This window comes from Ceratotherium simum, chromosome 7, assembly GCF_057802395.1.
Source record: "Ceratotherium simum simum isolate JZ-2026a chromosome 7, ASM5780239v1, whole genome shotgun sequence".
Taxonomy (NCBI): Eukaryota; Metazoa; Chordata; class Mammalia; order Perissodactyla; family Rhinocerotidae; genus Ceratotherium; species Ceratotherium simum.
In genome coordinates this window covers 70621497-70647151 of record NC_141906.1, presented here as the reverse complement: position 1 = coordinate 70647151, position 25655 = coordinate 70621497, and the positions used below count along the sequence as shown (strand labels likewise).

At 43.9% G+C, this 25655-nt stretch overlaps 3 protein-coding genes across 8 annotated transcripts in view; all 3 read right to left on the bottom strand.

Moving 5' to 3' along the window:
- Positions 1–3285, bottom strand: part of ARHGEF12 (Rho guanine nucleotide exchange factor 12) — a 135418-nt gene extending 132133 nt beyond the window's left edge. For all 5 annotated transcript variants that reach the window (XM_014785033.2, XM_087433822.1, XM_087433821.1 and 2 more), the window contains exon 1: positions 3101–3285. In XM_014785033.2, the coding sequence (XP_014640519.1) occupies positions 3101–3132 (32 nt within the window). In that variant the 5' untranslated portion in view covers positions 3133–3285. The remainder of the gene's footprint in view (positions 1–3100) is intronic.
- A 3398-nt stretch (positions 3286–6683) lies between these two features.
- On the bottom strand, positions 6684–13980 carry TLCD5 (TLC domain containing 5). 2 transcript variants are annotated; one of them, XM_014785038.2, is made up of 3 exons: positions 13821–13980; positions 11593–11792; positions 6684–9965 (listed from the first exon to the last, which is right to left on the bottom strand). In XM_014785038.2, the coding sequence occupies exons 2-3, from the start codon at positions 11789–11791 to the stop codon at positions 9427–9429; spliced, it is 738 nt and encodes a 245-aa protein (XP_014640524.1). In that variant the 5' UTR covers position 11792; positions 13821–13980; the 3' UTR covers positions 6684–9426. The 2 variants fall into 2 exon arrangements, with proteins under 2 accessions (XP_014640524.1, XP_014640523.1); XM_014785037.2 differs by lacking the exon at positions 13821–13980 and having other exon boundaries at positions 11593–13771.
- Positions 13981–19850: 5870 nt separating this feature from the next.
- POU2F3 (POU class 2 homeobox 3) overlaps positions 19851–25655 on the bottom strand; it is a 77336-nt gene continuing 71531 nt past the window's right edge. Inside the window, exons 11-13 of the mRNA XM_004427207.3 lie at positions 23364–23430; positions 22097–22232; positions 19851–21136 (exon numbers count right to left, since the gene is read on the bottom strand). Of these exons, the coding sequence (XP_004427264.1) occupies positions 21097–21136; positions 22097–22232; positions 23364–23430 (243 nt within the window). The 3' untranslated portion in view covers positions 19851–21096. The remainder of the gene's footprint in view (positions 21137–22096; positions 22233–23363; positions 23431–25655) is intronic.

Sequence of the window (25655 nt, the reverse complement as noted above, 5' to 3'; positions counted from 1 at the left end):
TCAAGGTAGACCCTTATAACAAAATCCTACCTGTATGGTCCCTGAAAATTCATTGTTCTAGAATCTATAGCCTGAAATCATTTATTGAGTCTGCTGAAAGAGCATTCTTTTTTGTCTCTCTCTCAGAATAAATTCCAATTGCCATAGGATCCCTAAACTCTCAGGGACAGAAGACAGGCCCCTAGGAAGATTGGAAACAATTAGGATATATTTCAGAACTGAAAGCAGCAATCAATGCAAACTGAAGAGCAATCAGATACTTCTGCTGCTTCTCGAGTTGAAAACTATAGTCTCCAGGTTTCTCAGAAGTTACAAAGCAAGACACTGGATGGTATTCATAAGCTGCTTAGATCTTTTTTTTTTTTTAATCTGTTCAGATACACTACATAAAAACAGTAGCTACCATGAACATAGTTTGGGTTTTAAATTGATGACTATGCCTTTAAAAAAAGGAGTGGGGGATCTGGGGAGTAAAAGATGAAGAGAAGGGAGTAAATGAATGTGTTAATTTAATCGTAAAATAATAACAGGATATAAGAGAGTTCTGAGTATCCAGAGTGACCAATCAGAGCCTAAACATAGCTGAATTCCATCCCAGCCCCAGCACGTCCCTAACACAAGAATAAAACCCTTCTTATCTTGTTCAGCCATGTGTCGCCTGCCACAAACTGCAAAACAGAACAACGCCCAAAACCAGCTAGTCTGATTTCAACTGAGGACAGACAGACTCTGTAGTCAGAAGCACCACAATGAAAGAACTCTAAATCACACAGCTGGCCTGGTGGGTCTGCATACTCTACAAAACAAAGCCATACCACATTCAGTACTTCAAACTTGAAAGGATCTTTAAAAAGCTACACTGGCTCTGTTAATTTGCCAACAGCTCCAGAATCAGCAAAATATACCTACAGTGCACTGGAGTTAGACAGTGAGAAGACAGGATGAGGTAGGCAGGGCTGAGAAGAAGTTAGGAACTATTCTCTACTCATAACTTTGTTGAGGCATCCTGGCACAGAAATGATACTAAACCAGTACTTCTGGATTTCACCCCAACATATATTCAAATCAGAGACAACCACTCTCCTAAAAAGCAAATGGATGCTTGATATTTATGGAATAATTTATGTTTAATGAAAAAGTAATGGTTACATAAGAATAATTCTTGTAAAAAACCAAACTAGTAGCACATTCCTACGAAATAGACATCCATACTGTCTCAGTAGTGCATTTTAAATTAAGTGGCTTTTAAAGTTCTTTTTTCTTCTAAAAAATATATAAAATCAGGCAGCACCTGAACTAATTCAAGCATATTAATACTCAAACCAATCTGCAGATTCATCTTATTCTTAGAATACTCATCTTTCAATCCTTTGTGCCTAGCAAAGAACAGGCGTTCAATAATTGCATGCTTCTTGTATATTTATATCTTATCTAAGTCATAAAAAGGACACATCTCAAGACTTTATTTCCAAGATAATGGAAAGAGGAAGAAAATCTCTGAGAAGCAAAGGGGAAGAACAGTCATTACTTGGGGGCTTTTAGGTGATTTTCATGTGGAATGAGCTGATGACCCAACATTCTGCTTCCACAACATTTAACATCCCTCGCGTCACAATAAAAACTACCAACACTACTTTAATAAGACTTCTTGTCCAAGGCTCAACAGAGAGGGTAAGAATTGAATGAGCCACGGAAACAATTACCCACACACCCATGAAAGTGATTTCTCAGAAGCAAAACACCCGGAAAGAAAAAGGAATGGGAATAACTAGAAAAAATCAAGATGAGCATTGTTGCTAATCATGTTAAGTGTACTCTCAGAAAAGTTGAAAATTAAAAAGTATTTTTAAAAAAATACACGAACAAAGAATAAATATAAATAGTTTAAATATTTAATGGAATCTTTTAGGTGAACATCCACGTGACACTAGAAAGCATCAACAGGAAGAGGAAGTTCTGTTTCTGGAGTCGCTGTTATGGTATGATAATGGAATTTGGCCCTTTTAAAATCAACAAATGAGTCTTACAATTGGGTAAAACTCTTATTAGGAAATTCAACTGCTTTCTGCAGGAGCACTATTGCTGCACTTTTCATCAAAGTACCTTCTTTGGCCCCCTTATTCAGTTATTGGATCTTTTTTTTAATGATGTAACAGTTTGAAACATGACAAAAAAAAAGGTGACTGAAATTTGGGACCAGGATACAATGTCATAATTAAATTGAGAAATAAAACGTAGTAAAGGACTTAATATGCTTCTATTGCTTAACCTAATATTCCAAAGAATAACTCTTAAGAGTAAGGGAACTCCACTTAAACCACAAATGGCCTACCTCAATTAACCAAACAACACCAGGCAACATAGAATAAGTACTACTATAAAAGGCTCACAGAACTCAACAAATCCACCTGTCACACTTGTACTACATAATTCGCTTAGGGTTTGTATCCCTTAAATGCAAATGTCTCTGGAAGACGAAATACTAAAAATGCAATAATTAAAATTAAGCCCCATTATTTTTCTTCGCCTTTTTTTAGCTCCTTGATATTGCCCCCAGCAAAAGCCTGCGGTTTACTAGTAATTTCAATATTCTGGAAAATTATTAGATAATAAACACTGTGCAAGTCAATTACTTAAAGGAAATCAAGTTCATAAATCATTATGCAACAGTCTCAGAATGAAATTCATAAACAGAAATTCCTAAAAAGTAACAGTGTCCAGAAACAACAGGACAGGAATCAAAACCGAGGATGCACCAACACCCCAGCTGACTTCAAGCAGTGACCTTCACCCCAAATGACCTTCCTCTGGTTCCAAAATAAGGACAGAATCCTAACGCACACTACAGGCAGAAAACCACAATCATGGTTTTACCTATCCCTGCTCTGAGAATCTGGAGGAAAGTTTCTCTCCAGAAAAAACTACATTTCCAAATTCAATCAACTGGGTAACTTGGCAGCAACCCTAGACTAATTGCAGAGCTCGGAAACAACCTTCTCTCCTGTGCCTGTCAACGCCGCTGGTCAAAGGCAATCACTGACTCTCCTGCTGGGTCGGCCGAATCCAGGGAGGCTGAGCGCAGGGGGAGCTTCATACCAACCTGTCGGTGATAGTAGACTGTGTGCCACTCATTGGGGCCCTTGGCGAGAGGTCCTCCTTTTATCCAACTTGCATTTTACAGGAACACCTCCACCCCACCCCCAGTGCTCTGGGATCAGGCCCGACTCCGTAAGGGACACAAAAGTCCAACTCAAAACTCCATGCAGTCATCTAGAACGTCCGATTGGAAGGAGTCAAGGAAAGGGGATATGGGGTGGAGCAAAACAAGTTATCTCCCCAAACAACCCGAGGAAGTCTGCCAGAAGGCGAGTTCTAGAGATCAATCCTCGAAAAGGCACAGGGAGAAAACTTCGTCACCGAGGGAAGTCGGAGAACCGCAGGGAAGGGGGCCCGGAATCCCTCCGGGGCTGGGGCGAGACCAGCTCAGGGCTGGCGTCGGCTCCTCCTCCGGAGTCTCGGGGCCTGCACGTCCCGCCCTCTCGTCTCCGCTCTATCTGGGACCGCCGGCCGCTCGTGGCCGCAGCCTCGGCCGCGTCTCGGACCGTCCCGCGCCAGGCTCGCGCGGCTCCATGTCCCCGGGCCGGGGAAGCCCTCTCGTCTTCCTCGCCGCCCCCACCAGGCGCGGGGCGGGTGCGGGTGCCGGCGGAGCGGGTCCCGCAGCCAGAGGTGACAGGAACCTGGTCTCAGCGCCGCGGGCTGCTCCCCATCCTGCGGAGGCCCGGACTCTTCCGCAGTCGGGAGAGGCGGCGGCAGCTCCTCCCCGACGCGCCGAGGGCGGCGGTTCCCGCGAGGGGCGGGAGGTTCCGGTCCGGCCCGGCGTGGAAGTGCCGGCCCCGGAGGCCGGCGGCAGCGGGGGCGACTCGGAGCGCAGGGCTGGCTCGCCGAGTCCTGAGGCCCTCGCGGGAGTGCGCGCGGCGGGCGAGGGAGGCCGGCGGCGGTGGGGGCCGCGCGACACTCGCAGGCGTGCGCCCGGGTTCCGGTTCCGGTTCTGTCTTCCAGACCCCGGCCGTGTCCAGCGCGAGCTCGCTCGTCCCCTCCCCCGCCGACTTTTTCGGCCTCCTCCCCTCTGACTTCGGGAAGCCGCCTCACCCGGGATCCCTCCGCGGCGCGCAGGGCCGCCGCGCCGCCCTCCCGCCTGGGGCCCGCCGCCCCCGCTCGCCTCGCGCGAGTTCCCGCCGCCCCCGCGCCGACGCCTCCGCCGGAGTCTTGTGTGGGGGAGCGAGAAAGTAGTTCTGCGGGACGAGGTGGGAACGGTCGGTACCCGGGAGTCCCACTCACCAACTCAGCAACCCACCGTCGCCCCTGGGGCCCCGGGAATGCCGGGTATCTGTACTTCGGAGTCTAGCCTGCGCTAACTCAGCTTTAACCGGAGACCGCCAAAGAACGCTCCCCCAACCCCGAGGTGTTCAGGCTGAGAGGCTCTTTGGCCATCACCCGCGCCCTTGTCCTAGAAACTTTTACTCCTTGAGGGAATGTACTTGTTCTTCCGATTTTCTGCTAACACGTTTAGACTCCTTCTGACTGATGGAAGCGAGCTCAGGTCCAGGTGCCTGGACACTGTCCCTCTCTTATGAAGCAAACCCCAGCAAATGGAGGTTTTGGCCTTGGCCGCTCACCTGGGGCACCTGCTGGCCTCGTCTCAGGACAGGGGCCGCCACGCACGCGCCCTGCCTGCCGAGGGAGGGTTGGAGGACGGGGGTGTGCAGGGCTGGGGAGAAAGAGAGTTTGGGAATTGGAGCCAAGATTTCTTGGGATAATATTGCTTTTAAGCTGCTTCTGCCTTGGCAAAATGAAAGGTATTATTTGCCAAATTAAGAAAACATGGTGCTTTCCACAGCGACCTAACAAGCTTGCTGTGGAAAGCAATAAAGGCAGAAAATAAAGTATACTGTATTTATCCAGTAAACAGCATTACAGTTCTCTTTGAAGAGTTCCCAAATATTTTTTCGTTGTTTTTTCCCTACTATGTAGCTAGATTTAGATATCTATCTAGTTTTATGATTGCATAATTCGGTATTGTAGCAATTTAAGTACAACACGCAATTTAGTTCTTCCATTCCTCCCTTAAAGGTCTAAAGTGGCTGTCCCTTTATCCAGCTATTTTCAGACTTTTGAGTTTAAACCCGTATTGGTGGTCTTCAGCCTTTTTGTGGAAATCAAGTGGCAAAGCAAATCTAGTCGTCAGTGGATGTGGCGAGCGGGCGGAAACAGTTACAATTACCTCTTAACAATGCTGTTTCTAAAAGTCGACCTACAACAGTTCATGAAAGGATCATTATCCCTGAATAGATGCATGAGCTAAGGCTGACGTTAGAACGGGGTAAAAAAAGGAAAAGATAAACAGAGGCCAAAGATGACTCTTTATTGCTTGAATTTTTTAAGTTCAGGGCACAGCCAGCTAATTTTGTAATGTTTATTTTGGGAAAAAATAGAAGCAGATTAGGGTTCCAAGCCACTTTCCTAATGATCAGACCAGGACACATTGCCACCTGCTGGTGTACCCTAACGTGATAATTCTATCCTGAAAACTCTTTTAATGAAATTATGTATTTTCTACATATAACTGGAAAGAGCTCCATCCATCTATATACACTGACCAAAATGCAAACCTTATCTCCAAACGTATATCTTTCTTAAACATACTAAATATCTTTTTTGCCCTATTCTAATAATTTTACAGTGTAGGTATCAAATTAATTGGACCCAATGACTCATCAAATTATGCATTTTAAAAACGAGTTCCCCACTTCCCTTCAAGAATGCCTCACTACTTGAGCTTCAGAAATAAAACAAACTGGGCAAGTTTCCTAATTCACCTTCTCTTCCTTGCATACAAAACCTCTTGGCAGACTGCTTTCAAGATCTTTCCAAACTTAAACAGACCCAAAGTTCTAGCTGTGAGCAAAGAAGGCATTTGCTGTGGGAAAGCTTCAGAAGATGGTAAGCAAAGGATTTAATTAAGCCCAGAACTATTTTTTCTTAATGATGAAAATCTCTATATTCACCCACAAAGCGCTAATGGTAAAATGTCTGTGAAAGCCTCTTTACAGCTGTTGGTAGCTCTAGACTGTTCTAAAGGGCTCTATCTACAGAACGCCTTCAGAAGAGTCACGCCAATCTAGGTAGTACACACTGCCCAGGGTCGTTAGTCTTTTGCCTAGAAAAATGACACAATCCATTGTGCATGCTGTTTGAGCAGGTTTTCCATTGGAGGGTTATTCTAAACCACATTCTCCTCCCCTCATCCATTCTTTCAACATGCTTATTGAGCACCTACTCTGCATCTAACACTGTTCTAGGTGTTGGAAGTACAGTTCTGAAGAGAGCCAAAGGCTCTGTCCTCATGGAGCCCACTCAACATCATCATTTTCAAGGCAACTGCCCACACAGGTGGCAAAATAAGAAAGAAGTTAGGTTCTTCCTCTCTCTTTTGGCAAAGTGTTTTCTGTATGTAGATTGTTGCTCCAAAAAGTAAAGAATGGTAGGAATGGTTGATGATAAGCAGCAGATAAGAGGTAATTCACCAATAAGTATAAATATGGGTCAACATTTCTACAGGTCAAAAGACTTTTTTCCCCACTTCTTGGCAAAACCACAACAAAGATATAAACGCAGACTCTGGGTTGAGAAAAAGTTGTTTATTTTTATAAAATTTAGTACAAATCTTATTGAAATATAAATCCTTCTTGAGCAGTGTTAGTAATTATTACATAGTAATCCAAATGCAAATGAGTCCTGCATTTTGTCCAACCACACCACATGTGAATTAGCCCTTCATTTACCTGTGATGTAAAAACTCAGCATCTTAACTGCTGAGGCATATTCATTTCACATTTTTCTCTCAGAGAGTTTCCTTCATAGTTATTAGCTATGACATCAAGAATAGTTGAAATGAGGAATTCTCTTTCCCTTATCATTGTTTAGGTTTCTCAAAATTCAAAGAAACTCCCATGAGAGTACCCCAAAACAGCAAGATCTGCAATCCCTTCATTTCTGAAGAGTAAGGAGAAAAGAATTGGTACCAGATTAAGCCTATTCATTTGTCTGGTATGGAACAGGTTACACTTTGCCAAAATTCAAGAGCCAGCTTTTTCTTTTTTTTTTTTTTTGAGCTCATGCACCAAGCCACTTTTTTAGTAGGCTTTTGCTAAAATCAGCATTCCCCAGCATCCTACTTTGACCACAGATTTGTTAGGAGGAAGCTAACTAGCATTTTAGGGATACTGATCATAGACAAATAGAGATGGAGATGCTACTGTCAGATTATTTCCATGTCCAGCAAAACTCTTTGACCAAATGACAGTCATTTTAGAAGACCCACTGTTAACATGCCTTTAAAGTTGCTTTTCCCAGAGCAACAATGACTTGATGCAGTTCCAGTCACTCCGTCATGCCTGGCCAATGACATCCATTTTCAAGACCACTCATTAGGTTAAGATTACCAGTCACCACAGGATGGGCTCACACTTCCTGCTTTCAGCCTTGACTTCAAGAGCCCCATACACTTGCTCACCAACTGAGCTAATCAGTCACCACAGGTCTAAATAACATAAATAAATAAATAAACAACAAATATACAAATAAATAAATACTTCACTTTTTCATAAAAGCCCTACATTAAACACCTCCATGAATAAAATGCCACATAATGTCTCTATGAAATACCCAGCAGGGTATTTCATTCATTCACAAGAGGGTTCAAATTGAGGCAAAGAGTAAACAAGTGACCTGCCCAAATGATCCAGCAAGTGAGTAGCAAAATTAGTTAAAAGAGCCCAGGAATTCTTGATTCCCATCCCCTTGTTCTGTGCTTACACTCTTGCTTTTCCTAGGTGAGATCAGAGACTATCGCACTAAAAAATATTTTTTCCTTCCAAGTCTGGCCTTGTTATAATATTTTGTCCATCAACACTGGCACCTTTTTCCGAGAAAAAGTAGTAAAAGGACTGAAAGGGAATGTATCTGAAATGCAAAAATTAGCCTTATCCCACTGAGGCCAGGACATGCTTTAGTCTTTGGTTCTAGCCTGCAGCGTGCACAGCAGAGCTGAAACCTGAACTGTCATCTCAAGCATAGTGGAATCCACAGGGTAAATCCCTGTGGAATTTAGTCACAGCCTCTCATGCCTACGAGATTAATGCACAAAGCCCTGAGAACTGGCATAGTTTTCCCGGTTGGGCAAAACCCGTACAACAGGACTCGGTAAATCTGCCCACACCTCATTCATCTCTCATCCAAAGCCCTGGCTCTATGGTTTTTGTGCAGAAAAGAGAACATAGCAGGACTGAACTGCTATCCTTGGAAAGGGCTGCTTGTAAGGCTGGCCCTCAGCCAGCATCTGGGAACTTCGATTTCAGGAGAGCTCCCACCATTAACTGATAAGACTGGCTCACTGTGCCTAAAACTGTTTGTGCAAACAATATGGGTTATGCTGAATACCTGCTTTCCTTCTGGGAGTCAGGAATTTTGCTATATCCCAGTAAAAACCCTGGGCACTGAGTCTCTAATGAGCTTCCTTGGTGGACATTTCACACATATTGCCACAAATCGTTGATAGTGGAATTAAGCACATCCTGTGTGATCCCACTGGGAGAGGGCTCTGGAAGCTTGGGCCTGGTTTCCCCTATACTTTGCCCCCGGTGCTTTTTCCCTTTGCTGATCTTTCTTGGTATCCTTTCGCTGTAATATATCAAAGCAATGAGTATGACTACGTGCTGAGTCCTGTGAGTCGTCCTAGCGAACCTGAGGGTGGGTGTGGGGACCCCCACACAGTTGGTACAGGGAGGCTCAGTAAGTACTCACCACCACTACCACAGTCTCACCCCCATCCTTCTCTCATCCTCTATCCCCCTTTGTTTAAGCAGATTCAATCCCCTGATCCAATAGTCAGAATGCCAAAGGCACGCATCTTCCTGAAAGTTCCTCCCTTTATAGTAAATGGGATGAATTTATATAAATTGCTACGTGGAAAGTGTTTGTTGAAGGAGTCACTTCTCAAAGGAATAAGGAAGAAACAGCATTAATCTTTTTCGAGTTCCCTTTTAAGCTGTCTGACCATCAAGCCTCCCAGGGGCAAGGGCACCCAGGGTCACCACAGACTAAAAGGAATGCAGTAGTGCTCACCTCACAGTTCTGACTTATGCACAACTACCACTGAGGAGTCTCACTTTCTACAACTATGCGACTGTAGACATTAGTGTTTTAATACTGGTATGTGCTCCACTCAAAGACCCACCAAACTGATCGATAAATTTAGCCCTTTTTAGAAACCTAAGTTTGTTATAAGCGTGATTCCATAACAGCCATATTTCCAACCTGGTTCCCATGGCTGACTTAACCCACTCCATTTTCTGGAGCAAGCCTTGGCTAGCGCGTCTTGAGATGTCCATTATGTTTTAGCTGCCACTCCTCACTCCGCCTGCTTCTCCAGGCATGGTACTTCTTGATGCTTTTCCTCCATGCAAAGCGCCAGATGCTAAACATGAAACACCAAGACACAGCATACATAGCTACTCCCCCAACCTTTACAAACCACTTGGGCTTGGGTGAGACCATTTCACAGAAAAGGAGGCGAGCTCCTACGCCAATCCTCACTCCAGTGAACAGAGCCACAAAGAAGAAGTCCACCACATCTCCAGTGAAACTATGGTAGTGCCCTGTTTCACGGAGAAACCAGCGCATCTGGAGCAAGGGGTTGGTAATCTCACTTCCAAAGAGGACTGCATTGACCTCTGTGCCTGACTCTCCAAGCACCAGGGCCATGATGATGCCCAAGATACTCAGTGTGTGGTGAGCCAGCATCAGGGCTCCCTCAGACTGGAAGTAGATGCACCAGCCCAAGTCGAAGATGAAGTAGCCCAAGGTGAGACACAGAACGTGCACTTGGAGAGGTGTATTGGGTGAGCCTGAAATAAACCAAGATAGAAGCAAATTGAGTGACTGGGAATTGTGCTACCTTGCACAGGGATCCTATGTTGAGTGTTGTCTCTCAAACCTTTTTGAATCACTGAAAGCAAAAACAATGAAAGGAACAGGCTTTTTAATGACAACCAAAGAAAGACTAAAATCTAAAAACTTGATCTTTATCAAACCAAACAATGTTACAGGCCCCAGGAAATGCTGTTCTGATGAATCAGATCTCAATGAATGATTCAAGCACCAGCAATTATCTCAGTGTCCTCCCTTTGTAGCAACATAAAATAGTTATTTTGTTCTTTCAGTTAAAATCCTATACAGCTTCTTTCTTTTTACCAGCTAAAGGTCTGTTTCCGGATTCTTTTAGTTTTTCTGTCCTGGATGTCAGATTAATTTCTTAGCTTAATGGATTGGATTATTGGACACTGGTGGTCCTAACGGATCTTGAAAGTGGACTCTGGAAAGAACTCCAGAAGTTAATGTGTTCTCATGTCCAAGAAAATAGGATGCAAGGACCTGACATGTTTGAATCCATTAAGAACCTTCATATAAAACTTAAAGCTTAAGAGTTGCTTTCATATCAGTTTGACAGTTTGGGGGAAAACTCAGAAGTTCAATATGCAAATCTCTAAGGAAATTAAAAAAAGGAATCTAAGGAATGAAAAAAATCATCTTCTAGGGACTTACGGACTCAATTATGTCTCCCCAAAATTAAAGCCCTAACCCTGGTACCTCAGAATATAACTATATTTGGAGATAGGGCCTTTAAAGAGGTAATTAGGTTAACACGGAGTCGTTAGGGTGGGATCTAATCCAATATGGCTGGTGTCCTTATAAAACAAGATTAGGACATAGACACACACAAAGGGAAGACCATGTGAGGACACAGCAAGAAGGTAGCCATCTGCAAGCAAAGGAGCAAAGCCTCAGAAGAAACCAAATCGGCCAACACCTTGATCTTGAACTTCCAGCCTCCAGAATTGTAAGAAAATAAATTTCTGTTGTTTAAGCTATCCACTCAGTAGTATTTTGTTATGGCAGCCCCAACAAACTAATACAGGGGATACAATTTTTGTATTCTAAGGAAGTAACACCTGTACATCTAGCAGCTTAAAAATTAATATAACTGCCCCAAATAATGAGGCATTGGTTAAATAAATGATGGTAAACACATACAATACAATATCATGTAACCATTAAAAAGGATAACTATAGACATAGACATGGAAAGATGATGTGCTTTGAATATATAATCAAGTAAAAATTACAAGTTACCAAAAAGTATGTATAATATAGTCTATTTGTGTCTGTTTGGGGGTGGTGGTGGAAGATGTTGATATTGGCTTTATTTGTACATTCCGATCAATTAAATTGTAACAAGCACTTAAAATTTGTTTTAAAAGTAGAGAGTTCTGAAAAGCAGAAACAATAGGTGACATATACAATATCAGAGTTAACACTGAAGATGAATGAAGACTCCCAATACAAATTATAATGGTAATCATTCTTCAGTAGTCTTCAATATTGTACAAATTCTGTGAAAAAGTCCCATCTTTCTAAGACTACCCCCCAAATCATGAATCCCTAAGGGAAAATTCTCTATTGTCTCCCACCTACCTGGGTGGGTAAAAGGCCAAGGGCCATCAATGAAGCCAATATAAGCTGAGAGGCCTATAGAGAGGACTCCATGGGTGAACGTAACCAGGCGGCAACTCCACTCATAGCTTCGGTGCTTATTCAGGCGGCAGAGAGAAATGTAGAGCGAGAGCCAGCCCCCCAGGCTGCACAGCACCTGCAGACACAGAGCTAATGCCATCCTATGATGAAAAGACCGAAACCAGAAAAACAAAGGATGCACCCTAAGAAAACAGCATTGGGTCAGTTTGTGTATAATCTTCATTTCTACTCTAGAATAGTACAAAAATATTGCCTTCACTGAAACACTTCTTCCTTATCTGCATAGCCAAGAATCTTCTATTTAAGTATGGCTGTATTTCTGGCTCCATGTTCATTAGAGATAACATGTTGGCAGCTGGTAAAAGCTGTAAACTGAAAACCAGGACCTGCATTCTGAGTTAATAGACTATCTAATATAACATGTGGTTATGGTGAGTAAATGTCAGTCATAACCTCCCAGTGATGACTGACCTTGGACAATGATACACAAGTAACATAATACATGTATTAGATAATGCGTCCACATTTCAAAAGTCCCAATAAGAAGCTGTCATGAAAAAACACCACCACCACTTGTGGTCTCAGCTAGAGAAGTCATATGACACATGACAGTTTCATGTGGTTTTAAGCTGACACTAAACTCAACTGAAGTTTGGATTTGGGTCACAGGTTTATCAGCAAAATCGAAACTTGAGGTAAACCTAAATATAGCGCTAAACAAAGACTCCAGACATCTTGGAAGGAAAAGAATAAAATAAAATCCTAGTCCTATTCAGTTCTGAAATCCAAAAAGACTTACCAAGAGGGAAGCAGAAGGATTTTGAGGTAGAAGAGGGGAGTTTTTGTTGAGATATAAAAATATCTTTAAAGCAATTTTTTAGTTAAAAATGAAACAAAGTCACAAAGCTACACTTTGAAATTTTTACTGACAAATGTATCAGGACGAGAACTATTGTAACTGAGTCAACTTAGTCATACAGGACTAAAAAATAACGAAGATGCTATTATTAATATTCATTAGCCCCTCTATTGAAAGTACAAATAAAAAAGTCAAAAACATTTCAGATATCTGTCTCATCTCAGCAGGAATTTTCTGCATGGCTACACTTACTGCTTAACCCTATTCTGAAAAGTGAAATAGTATCTGTGAACCAACACACTTCAATACACAAGCCACTCCCAAGAATGCTATCCAGAGAGGGCTTGATGAAGGTCCAGTTCTGTACAGCTTTCACCTGAAATCAGATTTCTAGTCAAGAAAACAGTAGGTGTCAATCATAGACTTGAGTTCCAACTCTGTCTCTGCCCCTAACTAGCGGTAAGAGTGTGGGCAAATCGCCTCAATTTAAAATAAAAAAGAAAAGAAGAAAGAAAGAGAGAAAAGAAAAAGGATTGAAAAACTCTATAATCCAGTCCAGTTCTGAGAAGCAGTTCTGAGATAAATTTTGTAAAGCATCTAGGCCAATTTTCAGAGCAAGGGCCAGAAATACAAAGTACCCCGAGTGAAAAGAACCATCCTCCCTCATTTCCTTTTAAAGGCCAGAGTCACCGGCCAGTAATGCGGATCAGCTCATTTGGATATGCCGATTAGTATTTTTAGAGTTCTCTTCCCTGAATCCTAATTCCCTGGCAGGACAGAGGAAACAGTAGCCTATTTACAAACATTTAAATAAAAGAAGAGATATTTGTAAATGGCAGATACGACTCTGTGATCTTGGGAAAGTCACTTCATCTCTGGGTTTCGGCTTTTTACTCTTGGGTAAAGGAATGGCAGGGTATTTAGATGGCCGTTCCAGCTCAGAATTCCAAGACTCCGGTCCTCGCTCCCCCCGTTCCAGGGCCAGATTCGGGAGGAGGAGCGCTGGGCGGGCCCACCTGGCTCTTGGCCTCGGAGCAGGAGTGGCTGGGGCGAGCAGCAACCTCCGGCGCCTCGCAGGCACCGCGAGTGCATCTCCCCTGGACCTGCCTGCGGACTGCGGCCACGCCCGGGCGGGCACGGGGCCGGGCGCCGAGCCTGGCGCAGACAGGCCTCCTGCTCCCAACACAAGAGGAGGCCCCCTCCCCTCGGAGGCCAGGCCATCCGCCCGCCTCCTTCCCCACCAGCGGGCCGGCAGGTCCGGAGCCCAGCCCGGCCGCGAGAGCCTGGGCGGCTCGCGCCGCGTGGTTACCTGGCCGAGCGCCCCGGGAAGCTTCGGGCGCCTTGGCCCCTGAGCTCGGGGCCCGGATCCCGGGAGCAGGAAGCAGCGGAAAGAGAGAGAGAGGACGAGGATCTGACGGCGGCGGCGGAGGAGTCAGGGGTCTGGGGGCACCTGGTGGCTGGGAGGACGGAGCGCAGAGCCGGAGCTGGACGAAGGACGTTCCTAAGGAAGCCGGAGGGTCCTCGTTCTTCGCGCAGGGCTGATTATGTGCGTGTGTGTGTGTGTGCGTGTGTGTGTGTGTGTGTGTGAGAGAGACCTACGGGTGACGTGAGACCTGCAGGCTGTTGTCCTTGTTTGTTTGTTGTTGTCTGTTTGAATAATTAGCCATCCCGCCCCAGGGGGCAGCCCATCCAATAACCAGTTGTTGAGCACCTACTAAGAGCTTGCACTCCTACTAGGCACTGTGGGAGATGTAAGACATAGTCCCTGCCCTCATGCTTGAGCCTAAATTGTGAAACAAGCACACAAATAACTAATTCCCAGGAAAGTGCTCTGGCCTGGGGATTAGAAGTTATTCCTCTTCATTTCAGCCCTGTCACCAACTTGATGGTAGAGCAGTATAAGGCTTAAGAATAAACCCGGCTTGGTTACTGACTGTGTGTCTTTGGGCAAGTTACTTAACTTTTCTGTGCCTCGGTTCTCTCATCTGTAGAATGGGGATAGTAATAAGAGCTATCTCATAAGGTTATTGTGAGAATTTTACACGTGTAAAGTGTTGAGAACAATGGCTGGCACATGGAAGTGACTATATAAATGTTAATTATTGTTGTCATTATGTCACTTTGGGTAAATCCTCTCTCCGCTCTGGATCTATTTTAGTACCAAGGAAAGTACGTTTGAAGAGATGATCAAACATATATGGAGGCTCCAATGGGGTAAAGAGGGCATCTGGCTTGGTGGACTGGAACCCACAATCATGGGGTGCTGAGGGGCCAAGACAATCTTAAAAGAGAAGACTTTGAGCAGAGATGTGAGAATTTAAGCCATGTCTAGGGAATAGTAAATAATCTAGTTTTGGACATTTGTCTTGCCAACCCTTCAAGAGTAAGGATCACACTGTTTTCATCTTTGTTTTTCTAGTACTTGGTAAGAGGCAGGTACAATAATATTTTCTGGTTGAATGAATGGGAAATGAGCCCCAAAAAGTACATCGGAAGCATTTTGTGGCTCCTAAACCTCATTGATCATCTATACCACTTGGGAAGTGTTTTCAAATACCCTTGTGCAGGCTGCACCTTGAAGATTATGATTTAGCAGGTCTGGTGTGGGACCCAGGAATCTGTATCTTTTAAAACCTGCCCAGGAGTCTCGCAGATGATCAGTCACATTTGAGAATCACTGCTGTTAGAGGACCTTAAAGGACTAATACCAGCCTAAGATGCCAGGCTGAAGCATCTTATTATGTGGATGACAGGAAATATATAATGTTATTGAGCCAGGGAATAATTTTATCATGTTCTCCAAGCCTTTGCTACTCAAAGTGTAGTCCACTGGCCAGCAAAATCTGCATCACCTGAGAGTTTGTTAGGAACACAGAATCTCAGACCCTAACCCCAGTCCTACTGCATTGGAATCTGCATTTTAACAAGGCCCCCAGTGGTTTGTATGCACATTTGGGCAGTGGTTCTCAACCTGGATAGCACAATACGATCACTTGAGGAGCTTTTAAAACTCCCAATGCCCAGGCCACACCCCAGACAAAGTAAATCAGAATCTGTGTGGGTATTAATCTTTTTAAAGCTCCCCAGGCGACTCCACTGTGCAACCAGAGCTGAGAATCCTTGCTGTACACTCAACTAAAATTGGTATAAGATGAATTGGAGAAGACAGCCTGTTACAGTGGGTTGGAATGGACCAGATAAGAGGTAATGATAGCATGAAGAAAGAAAACCTGGAAAGTCCGTTTCACTAAAGGGATAGTTTGCAAATTTCAACCCTATCCCCACTGGTTTTTGTTGTAGTATTTTTTTTTTCTTCTAGTATCTGAACCTGGAACTTTCTTTTTGCTGTCACCATTTACCAGGAAAGAACAGAGTATTAGAGGCTTCAGGAGTCTAAGGGCTGAGGGGGTAAAGGAAGGTGCCAATTCTTCCAGTGGAGCCCTTATTGGGCCTTTATCCTAGGGTGAGTAGGATTCCAGGTTCAAGCTTCATCACCTGGGATTAAGTTTTATTAATTTATATATCTTTGGCCACAATCCTTGCTCCATCATATCAGATCCTTGTCAACAGTGGCATCCCCCAGAAAAGTTCGGGGCTGTTAGGGAGAGCAGCGGATAGGAAGCTCTCCACCAATTTACTTTAATAACAATGACAATAATAATCATAATCACAATAATAACAGATAACACTTATTAATATGCCAGGCATTGTTCTAAGCACTTATATTAACTTGTTTAATTCTTACAACAACTCTACGAGATGGATACTATTGTTATGCCCATTTTATAGGTGACAAACTGAGGCACAGAGCAGTCAAGGAACTCGCCCAAGGTGGCAGGATTTGTAGGAGGCAGATTTGGTTTTGAACACAGGCAATATGGCTCTGGAGGCCATGCTCTTAACCACCGAGACATGCTGCCTCCACTCGACTAGAATGTGCTACAGATGTGTACTGTATTTGTCTGTATCCACAGCTCCTAACCTCAGTGAAGGGCATTAGAAGTTGTTTAGAGGAAATAAAGGAATTAAATTGTTAAAAATCTTAGTTGCCTATGATGTACTAGTCACAATGCTAGTCATGGGGTTATGGAGAAAAAGAGACAGCCTCAACTACAAGGAGCTCACCATAGTCAAGTAGGAGAAGCAGAAGAGTCAGCAAATGCAGTACATGAGATATAATATGAGCATGCAAAGTGCACAGCGGGGAGAGGCACTGAAGCTCGAAACCTGGGGGCTCAGGGCAGGATTCCTAATTTGAGTCATGGGACCAAGTTTATTCTTAGGGTTGGACCAAAAGTCCTTAGCATTAGGAGCCCACAGCTAGGCCCACCGGTCTTGAGTCAACTAAAGATTGAAGTATGAAATAAAGTTTGAAAAGCAGCAGCAACAAGCCTTTTCTCCTTTCTGTCCCCTGAGACAATGACTGGTTGTTGCTCTTAGATTCTCTTGTGCCTGATTAGATGCTGAAGAAGCTAATCAAGTTTCACTTAAACTTCACTGGAACTATGAGTTTTATGGAATCATGCAGACATGAAAGGTAAGTCAATACTCACTTTCAAATTTGACTCTATTCAGCAACTGTCCAAGTCAATGGACAATGGAAGCTACTGGAGGCTGTGCAGTTAGGCTACAATTCTGTTTATTTCTTTCATAAGAACAATGGTCAAATAGAGAGCTCAGAAATAGACCCCCATAAATATAGTCAACTGATCTTTGACAAAGGAGCTAAGACAACATGATGGAGAAAAGATAGTCTCTTCAATAAATGGTGCTGGAACAAGTGGACATCCACATGCAAAAAAATGAATCTAAACACAGACTTTATACCCTTCACAAAAAGGAACTCAAAATGAATCATAGACCTAAAGGTAAAACACAACACTATAAAACTCCTAGAAGATAACACAGGAGAAAATACAGATGATTCTGGGTTTGATGATGCCTTTTTAGATACAACACCAAAGACACGATCCATGAAAGAAATAATTGATAAGCTGGACTTCATTAAAATGGAAAACTTTTGCTCTGCAAAAGACAATATCAAGAGAACTAGAAGACAAGTCAGACTGGGAGAAAATATTTGCAAGACAGGTCTGATAAAGGGTAGTTATCCAAAATATGCAAAGAACTCGTAAAACTCAAAAGTAAATAAAACAAACAACCCAATTAAAAAATGGGCCAAAGACCTTAACGGACACCTCACCAAAGAAGATATACAGATGGTAAGTATGTGAAAAGATGCCCCACATCATATGTCATCAGGGAAATGTAAATTAAAATAACAATGAGATACCACTACATACCTCTTAGAATGGCCAAAATCCAGAACACTGACAACAACAAACGCCAGCGAGGGTGTGGAGCAACAGGAACTCTCATACCTTGTTAGTGGGAATGCACAATGGCACAGTCACTTGGGAAGACAGTCTGGCACTTTCTTACAAAAGGAAATATACTCTCACCATATGATCCCATTCCTTGTTATTTACCCAAAGGAACTAAAAATTTATATCCACACAACAACCTGTACATAGATATTTATAGTAGCTTTATTCATAATTGCCAAAACTTGGAAGCAATCAAGATGTCCTTCAGTAGGTGACTGGATAAATATACTGTGGTACATCCAGACAATAGAATATTATTCCATGCTGAAAAGAAATGAGCTACCAAGCCACAAAAAGACATAGAGGAAGCTTAAATGCTTATTACTAAGTGAAAGAAGCCAATCTAGAAAGGCTATACAGTCATGCGCCACTTAACAATGGGTATATGTTCTGAGAAATGGGTCATTAGGCAATTTTGTTGTTGTGCAAACCTCACAGAGTGTACTTACCCAGACCTAGATGGTATAGGTTACTACACATCTAGGCTATGTGGTAATAATCTTATGGGAACACCATCATATATGTGGTCCGGTGTTGACCAAAATGTTGTTAGGTGGCGCATGACTGTATACTATACAATTCCAGTGATGACATTCTGGAAAAGGCAAACTATGGACACAGTAAAAAGATCAGTGGTTGCCAAGGGTGTAGTGGGGAGAGAGATGAATAGGCAGAGCACAGAAGATTTTTAGGGCAATGAAAATGCTCTGTATGATATTCTAATGATGGATATGTGATTATACTTTTGTCCAAACCTGTAGAATGTACAACACCAAAAACGAACTCTAAGGCAAACAGTGGGCTTTGAGTGATTATGATGTGTCAGTGTAGATTCATCAGTTGTAACAAATGTACCACTTTAGTGGGGGATGTCGATAATAGGCGAGGCTATGGACGTGTGGGAAATCTCTGTACCTTCCTCTCAATTTTTTTATAGACCTAAAACTGCTCTAAAAGTATCGTTAAAAAAAATGGATGAAAACTGGAGTCCTGGACAGTGCAGGAGAACAACTTTCAGCACTCACCTGAGCAAGATGTCAAGGTAGCCAGGATTTCTGCAGGAAAGGGTCAGCTCTGGCAGCCATGAGTATACAAGGAGGAGTGCACACGTGCATGTGTGTGTGTGCAGAGATATGCACAGATGGGTTCATGGGGGCGGAGTAGTCCCTTCATATACTTAAATTACTGCTGAGGGCTCCTCTTGCTATCTCTTTGCTACATACCTAGCCCCTTTCAACTAGCCCTTTTCTTGAGAAAGTAACCACTACCAAGAGGCCTTCTCCTACTTCATAAATGAAATATTAGTTACTATAAGGCCCATTCAAACATCAGGGACAGTTAACTCTTATTCATGTATAGGTTTGCCATTTGGATATTATTATTTGCAAACAATGTTTGATCCCAATTTTAGTTTTTCCCCTTTAGCCATCACATTTTTGAAGGGTCTCCCTTTCCCACAGGTTAGTGTTTATCTCAGGAATGGTAACTATTTAAATTTTTATTAACCTAAGAAAAACCACAAGGATAGCTTCCTTGCCCATCAACCCCCTTACCAAAAGTCACAGTGCATTCCAAAGCCAAATAGATTTGATTATTGAATTAAATATCTCTTGCTTTCCATTGTGAATAATGAATAATTGACCTTTGGGATATCCGGGATATGAGCTGTTAGCCTCAGACTCCACTTCTTAAGTGTCCGAATGACGTGACCTTCAACATTTACCATTCTCCCACTTACAAAATGAGCCCATCTCTTGCCTATTCTGCCCTCAAAGTAGTTTTATCAAAAAGAGTAAGAACTCTGAACTCTTCAGAGCCCTGTATTAATGTTTGTCATCTTTAGCATCCGTCTGGAGAGTAATAGACTTAATGCACCAATATGAAATATTTTCCCCATCCCATTTCATTATATGCACTCACATCACCCCCACAACAAAAGACACAGAACAACAATCTAAACCTCTTCTTATCAATAGAGGAATAGTTTATATCATCACTATACAAATTTATTTAGAAACAGAGAGATTCCTTTGAATCTCAACATTTCCTTGGATATGCAGTCTTTTTTTTAAAAAAAGTCACCATTTCTGGAATGGCTTCATGTTACATCTCTACACACTGGCCCACAAAGAAGGAGACTAGAGAAAATGTTCCCAAGAAGTCAACAAGGATCCCCAGCCCATGTGGGAACTCTTGTGGGAGCTAGCACAGTATTTCACACTTTGGTATTTTTTCCTTTCTTTTTTTTGAAAGAAGATAAAATATTACAGAGACATCCTCAAAATTCACACCTGAGTTAAACATTTTGCTGGAAAACTCCACAAGAAGGAGAGAAGAATATAATGTAAAAACAGGAAAGGGCTATATACAAGTATTTTGCCAGCATAATTGTTGCATGTTGGCTTTTGTGTTCTTCTTTCTGCAGCCAGGAGAAGGGAGAGAGGACGAGATGAGGAGAAACAGAGGGAAGGAGAGGAGGAACGAGCACTGCTGAACTCCAGGCAGGTGTAGCAGACAGAAGAGCAGCTGTGGGCAGAGAGATGCACCTGGGGACTGAAGGTGGCTCAGCCGTCTGTCAAGAGAAGGGAACTTGGAGAACTTAATCATCGATGGATTTGGTTCTAGAAAGGGGGGCAGGGCTAAAAGGAAAATGGGGTGAAATCATGATTCAGTCAGACAACTTTGCTGAACAGAGAAACCATCAAGGCTTTGGCGGAGACATCAGATTCAAATCTTTCCACAGATTTTAGAATCAGTTCAGAGATTGTGGCTAAGTTCAGAGTCAAAATCGTTGTCTCCCCTTCTGGTTGTTTGGCACACCGAGCCAATGGCTGTCCCCAGAAGCCCACAGATGAGTTGGAGAATCATGGTAAGAAGTCCTCTCTAAAGATAACTGCCACAGTGAAGCCGTCTAAAATATTTAGAACTAGAGGATAAGGGCACAGACAAGGAAGGGGAAAGTGGCAAACTCCTAGGAGGGGTACATATTTCAAGAGCACTAGGAGTCAGCACATGGGTCAGTCACAGTTTGGATCTCCAGAGGCCCTCGCTCCTGAAGAAGGCAAGAATTTGGGTTCATTGATAGTGGGGATTCTCTGCCACTCTTCTGAAAGTAATCTGTCCATACAGAGAAGGTGTGATTCCCTCCCTTCCAGTGGGGAATACAGGGCCAGGTGGAACAGGAGAAACTTTTTGGTCTCAGTGGAGGTAGGTGGGATGATTCCATCGGTACCAAGATCTGGAAGGAAGAAAGAAACAGGTCAATCGTGAAGCTGCTGATGTGATGAGGGAAGATGGGAACGGGCAGTGACTGCTCACAGGTTTCCTTCTAGAGTGGTGAAAATGTTCTGGAATTAGCTAATGGTGATGGTGGCACAACCTTGTGAATATACTAAAAACCACTGAAGTGTACACTTTGGATTGGTAAATTTTATGGTATGTGAATTACATCTCAAAACAAGTTTTTAAAATGTACATTGTACGGTTTTTCTCTCTTTTTTTGGTGGAGATGGTTGAGGAGCTCCAACTTTTTGCGCTGTGCAATGATTGGCCAATAAGAGCTGGCTGCCTTGCTGAATGGCCTGGGTTTGGACAAGTGGATTCATCTCTTCCGACAAGGTCAAATCTTTAATCTATCGCTCAACTTTCAAATCTCTGTTTTGCTTTGAATCAAGGAAGAATCTCTTAAGGCATCTGCTTTGAGAATACTTTTTAGAGTAGATTCTTTGGCCCAAGAGGCTGCTTTTCCCACTGCATCCCAGGTGGGAGCGTGGGATAGGGAGCAGCCCCACTACCCTCTCTCACTGTGTCAGCCACACTCACAGCTCAGGCTCACATCAGAACACTCAAGAACAGAGTTCCTGGCATGAAGTGGAGCACTCCTAAGCCCAGTGAAGGACCTGGCCCTTTCTGACAGGAGTGTTTGGAAATTTCCACCCTCAAAGTGAGGATGGAAATTTTGGCTTTGTTGACATCAGCTCCTTGCCAGGACTGCTCACTGGCTGAAGCTTCTCTTTTAAAGCCCACTCCCTAGGGACAAAGTTCAGTCTGGCTCTCCATCTCTCCCCTCCCTGTCACCTCATTCCTCTTTTCCAACCCCGTGACGAGTTTTCTTTCCCAAGGTATTGACCCAGACCCAGCTTCTCCCATAGTCCCTTAGCCCTACTGGGATGTCGCTGTATTCTGCCCTCCCTCTTACCCCGAAGAGTTAAAGCTGGAGGAGGAGTTCACTGCTGCTTTGGAGTTATTTTGAGATGCAGTGGGGCTGCTGGCGTGGAGTCCTGAGCCAGGAGACGAAGGACTGCTGTTGTTCCCAGGGGAACAGGATGACGTTACTGAGGACGAGGAGAGGCAAAAAAAAAAGGGGGAAATAATGCGGCTGGGTCCTGGGACCTTGTGACATGGCCCTTCAGACTTGTATCCCCCAAGGGATTCACTCTCTCCCTACCCCGCACCCATCGCCCACTTCCTACCACGTTAGCATCAACGCCCGGCCCCAGAGGGGCTCTCATCATAACTGCTCTCCTCAGCCCAGGCCTTGGAGAGTGGCATGGCTGGTTCTGCAAGTCCAGCACTTGCCAAACGCAAAAAGGACAGATGCCAAAATCATCCTACTCCAGGACACACCCTGGGCTGGGCATATGCAGCCAGACCAAGAGGAGGGGCAGGAAAAAGAACAAGAAGCTTTGGAAAGGAAGAGAGGAGGAAAGAAAGAAAAGTGCTCAGGGGAGGAAAAGAGAATCGGAGAGCACAGTTAAAGATTGCTGGCCTCTCTAGCGCTCCCATCTCTACAAAGAAAAGGTACACGGTCTTCTAGAAAGAGCACAATCAGGAGTGAGGAAACTTGAGTCTCAGTCCTCAGCCATTCACCACTTAGCTTTGTGGCCTGTGGTGACTTGCTTCACTTCCCTGAAACTCATTTTTGTCCTCTGAAAAATGGCACATTTGGATTAAACTGAATTCTTGTGTTTGGGTTTCCCAAACAGTGTTCCTTGGATAAGGTGACATATATTTTCCCATCGAAGCTAAGATACTTTGAAGAGTGGAAGGCAGTGCTATTGATAATTATATCCAGACAAGAAGCAGACACTGGGATTGTCTGGGCATATCCAGACAGATGGCCACCCTAGCTAGTTCTTTGAAATGCTATAGGTACTTTTTGAAAAATTGAGTTCTCTAGAAAATTAGTTTGGAAAATCCTGCTTTCCATACAATTCATTTAGGAATGTATAATGCACTTCAGAGCTGACAAGTGCTACAAAATAAAAAACAAACACTTGTTTAAACTTTGCTTCTTCAGCATTTCCCAAACACTGGATCACGGAGGCCTTTTTCTCCTGGCACTGATTTTAATATCCTTTGAAATACAGTTAGGGAATGCTGACTTAGGTAGGTATATTCAGTTCTAATATTCCATTATTTAAAGGAACTGTGATGTTATTCAGAGACCTCACTTTAAAGCTCACCTGTTCCAGGCATGGTGCTGTGGACAGGAGGGACAGAGAGGGGGCCCAGAGCCCCAGAGGGAGAGACCTGAAAGGCAACAGAAGCTTGTCAATGTCCATTTCCACTCCCTCCTCCAGCCTCGGGCGCTTCTCCCAGGATGCTGGGCCCCAGACTCTGCAGAGACCAGAGCTCAGCTTCCTTGAGGATTTCCTAATTCCAAACCTACACTCTGTCCCCCATTTCATAGGAAGGCCCCTGGACCACATACAGCATCCAGCTGTAGCTCTGCGCTGCTGCTGACAGGCCCTGCCTTCCCTGTTGTGTGTCCCCTGGCAAGCTTCCTTCAGCACGGCCAGGTTGAAGGTGCCGTGCTTGAGTGCTCCGGCTATGAGAGGAGCGCTCCTCTTGGACCCTGCTGTGGCAGACCTGCCAGTTGGCTGCCTATTTTCCAGTCCCCATTTGTTCATTCCTAAAAGGCTCTTGCATTTGCTCAGGGCAGCAGAGTGCCTGGCCCTACCAACCCTGTTTCAGGCTTCCCACCCTGATGCACGAGTGGACCATCGACTCTCCGGAGATAACCAGAGAAGATGAACTTTGGTCTCTGAAGCTTTTCATTTTGCCCTGGAGACCGTAGAGCATCATGAACTCTGAGATTTGGAAAGGACCTGAGATAATTTGGTTTAACCTCCCACACAGTTCAGGAATCTCCCCTCAGTATCACTATCCTAGAACAATCCAGAACAAGATGAAATAGAAAGAATGGACTTTGTAGCCTGACACATCTGGGGGTGAGACCTGGCTCCACCACTAACTGTCTGTGGGACTTCGGGCAAGTTACCTAACCCCACTGAAATTTGGTTTTCTCATCCGTAAAATAGCAGTAATACCTCCCTTATATTTTCTTTTAATTAAGATTTAATGAGATAATGTCCATAATGCTTCCAACTCAATGCCTGGCAAAGAATGCTGGCTTGTTAAATGTTAGTTCCCTTCTTGCCCAAAGGACGCTGTCAATTGCTGTGTGTCTAGACGCTGTTCACTTCATCATCTGAGCTGAAATCTGCATACTTTCCCTCTCTCTTATTCTTCTCATGCTGACAGGGGCAGCTCTGATCAATGTTTTCAAAGGACATGGAAAGAAGTTCTGCTCAGGGAGCCATGATATGCTATTCCTCCCCTCCCGAGTTTGGAACATCCCATCCGAACAGGATGCGGCATGTCCTCATCTCCTAATTAATCAGCAGTGCTTCTGCTGGGTTCATGCACCTGTCCTTTTACAATGAGCCTCCTCAGTAGGCTGGGAGCCCACGAAGGGTGCAGCCAGGTGTGGGGCAGCGTGGTAAGAGATGTTATCACTAATCTCCCTCTCTCTGCTCCTCCTCCCTCCCTGCTGCCACACCCAAGAAATTTGTTGTTTTAAATAAATAATGTATTTAGTCACTGTGACCAGCTTCTACTGTTTCCTTCTGGAGACAGGCTATGCATATGCAAGCAGACATATACATTCCCCCTTTTTAATTTTTTCTATAAATAGTAGCATTCTGCCCACACTGGTCTGCACCATCTTGCCTGTTTTTTTTTCTTCCCTTAACTGCATATCTTGGAGGTCATTTCATATCAGAAGAAGAAACTATGTCCTGGTCCCAAAGAGACTGTGCCAATGAGACCTGAGGAGAAGGTAGGATCAGAACGTTTTTCTCTAGCCTCTTCCTTCATGACACTACAAGTATTCACGTAATTATTTATTTAATGTCTTCCTCCCCCACTAAGCTGTAAACTTCATGAGGGTAGGATGATGCCTGTGTGGTTCACTGCTCTATCCTCAGTGTCTGCTACAGTGCCTGGAACTTTGCAGGTGCTTAGCAAATATGTGTTGAATGAATGATGAGAATGAATGAGGCTCCTTCCAGGCTCCTCCATGCCTCCCACCACTTTTCTCCATGTTGATGTCCCGGGTTCGGATTGAACCAAAGCGAGAACCTACTTCCCATGTGCTCTAAACAAAGCAGCATCTTTAAAGATTCCAAAGCTCTTATGACATGGTTCAATTTCCTTAACATGGCCTACAACGCCCTACATAATCTAGCCTCCACCTACCACTCCAGCCTCCTCATTCACACTCTCTCTCACTCCCTGGGTTCCAACCCATTACAGCCTTCTATGCTTCCTCTCCCCACCCACCCCAGCCTGAGGGCCTTTGTGCACACTGTTTCCTCTGCCTAGAATGTTCTTCCCTACATTCTCTCCTCCCTGCATTACCCAACTCAGACTATTCCCCATTAATGTCTTCTGCTGTCATTTCAAGCATCTTT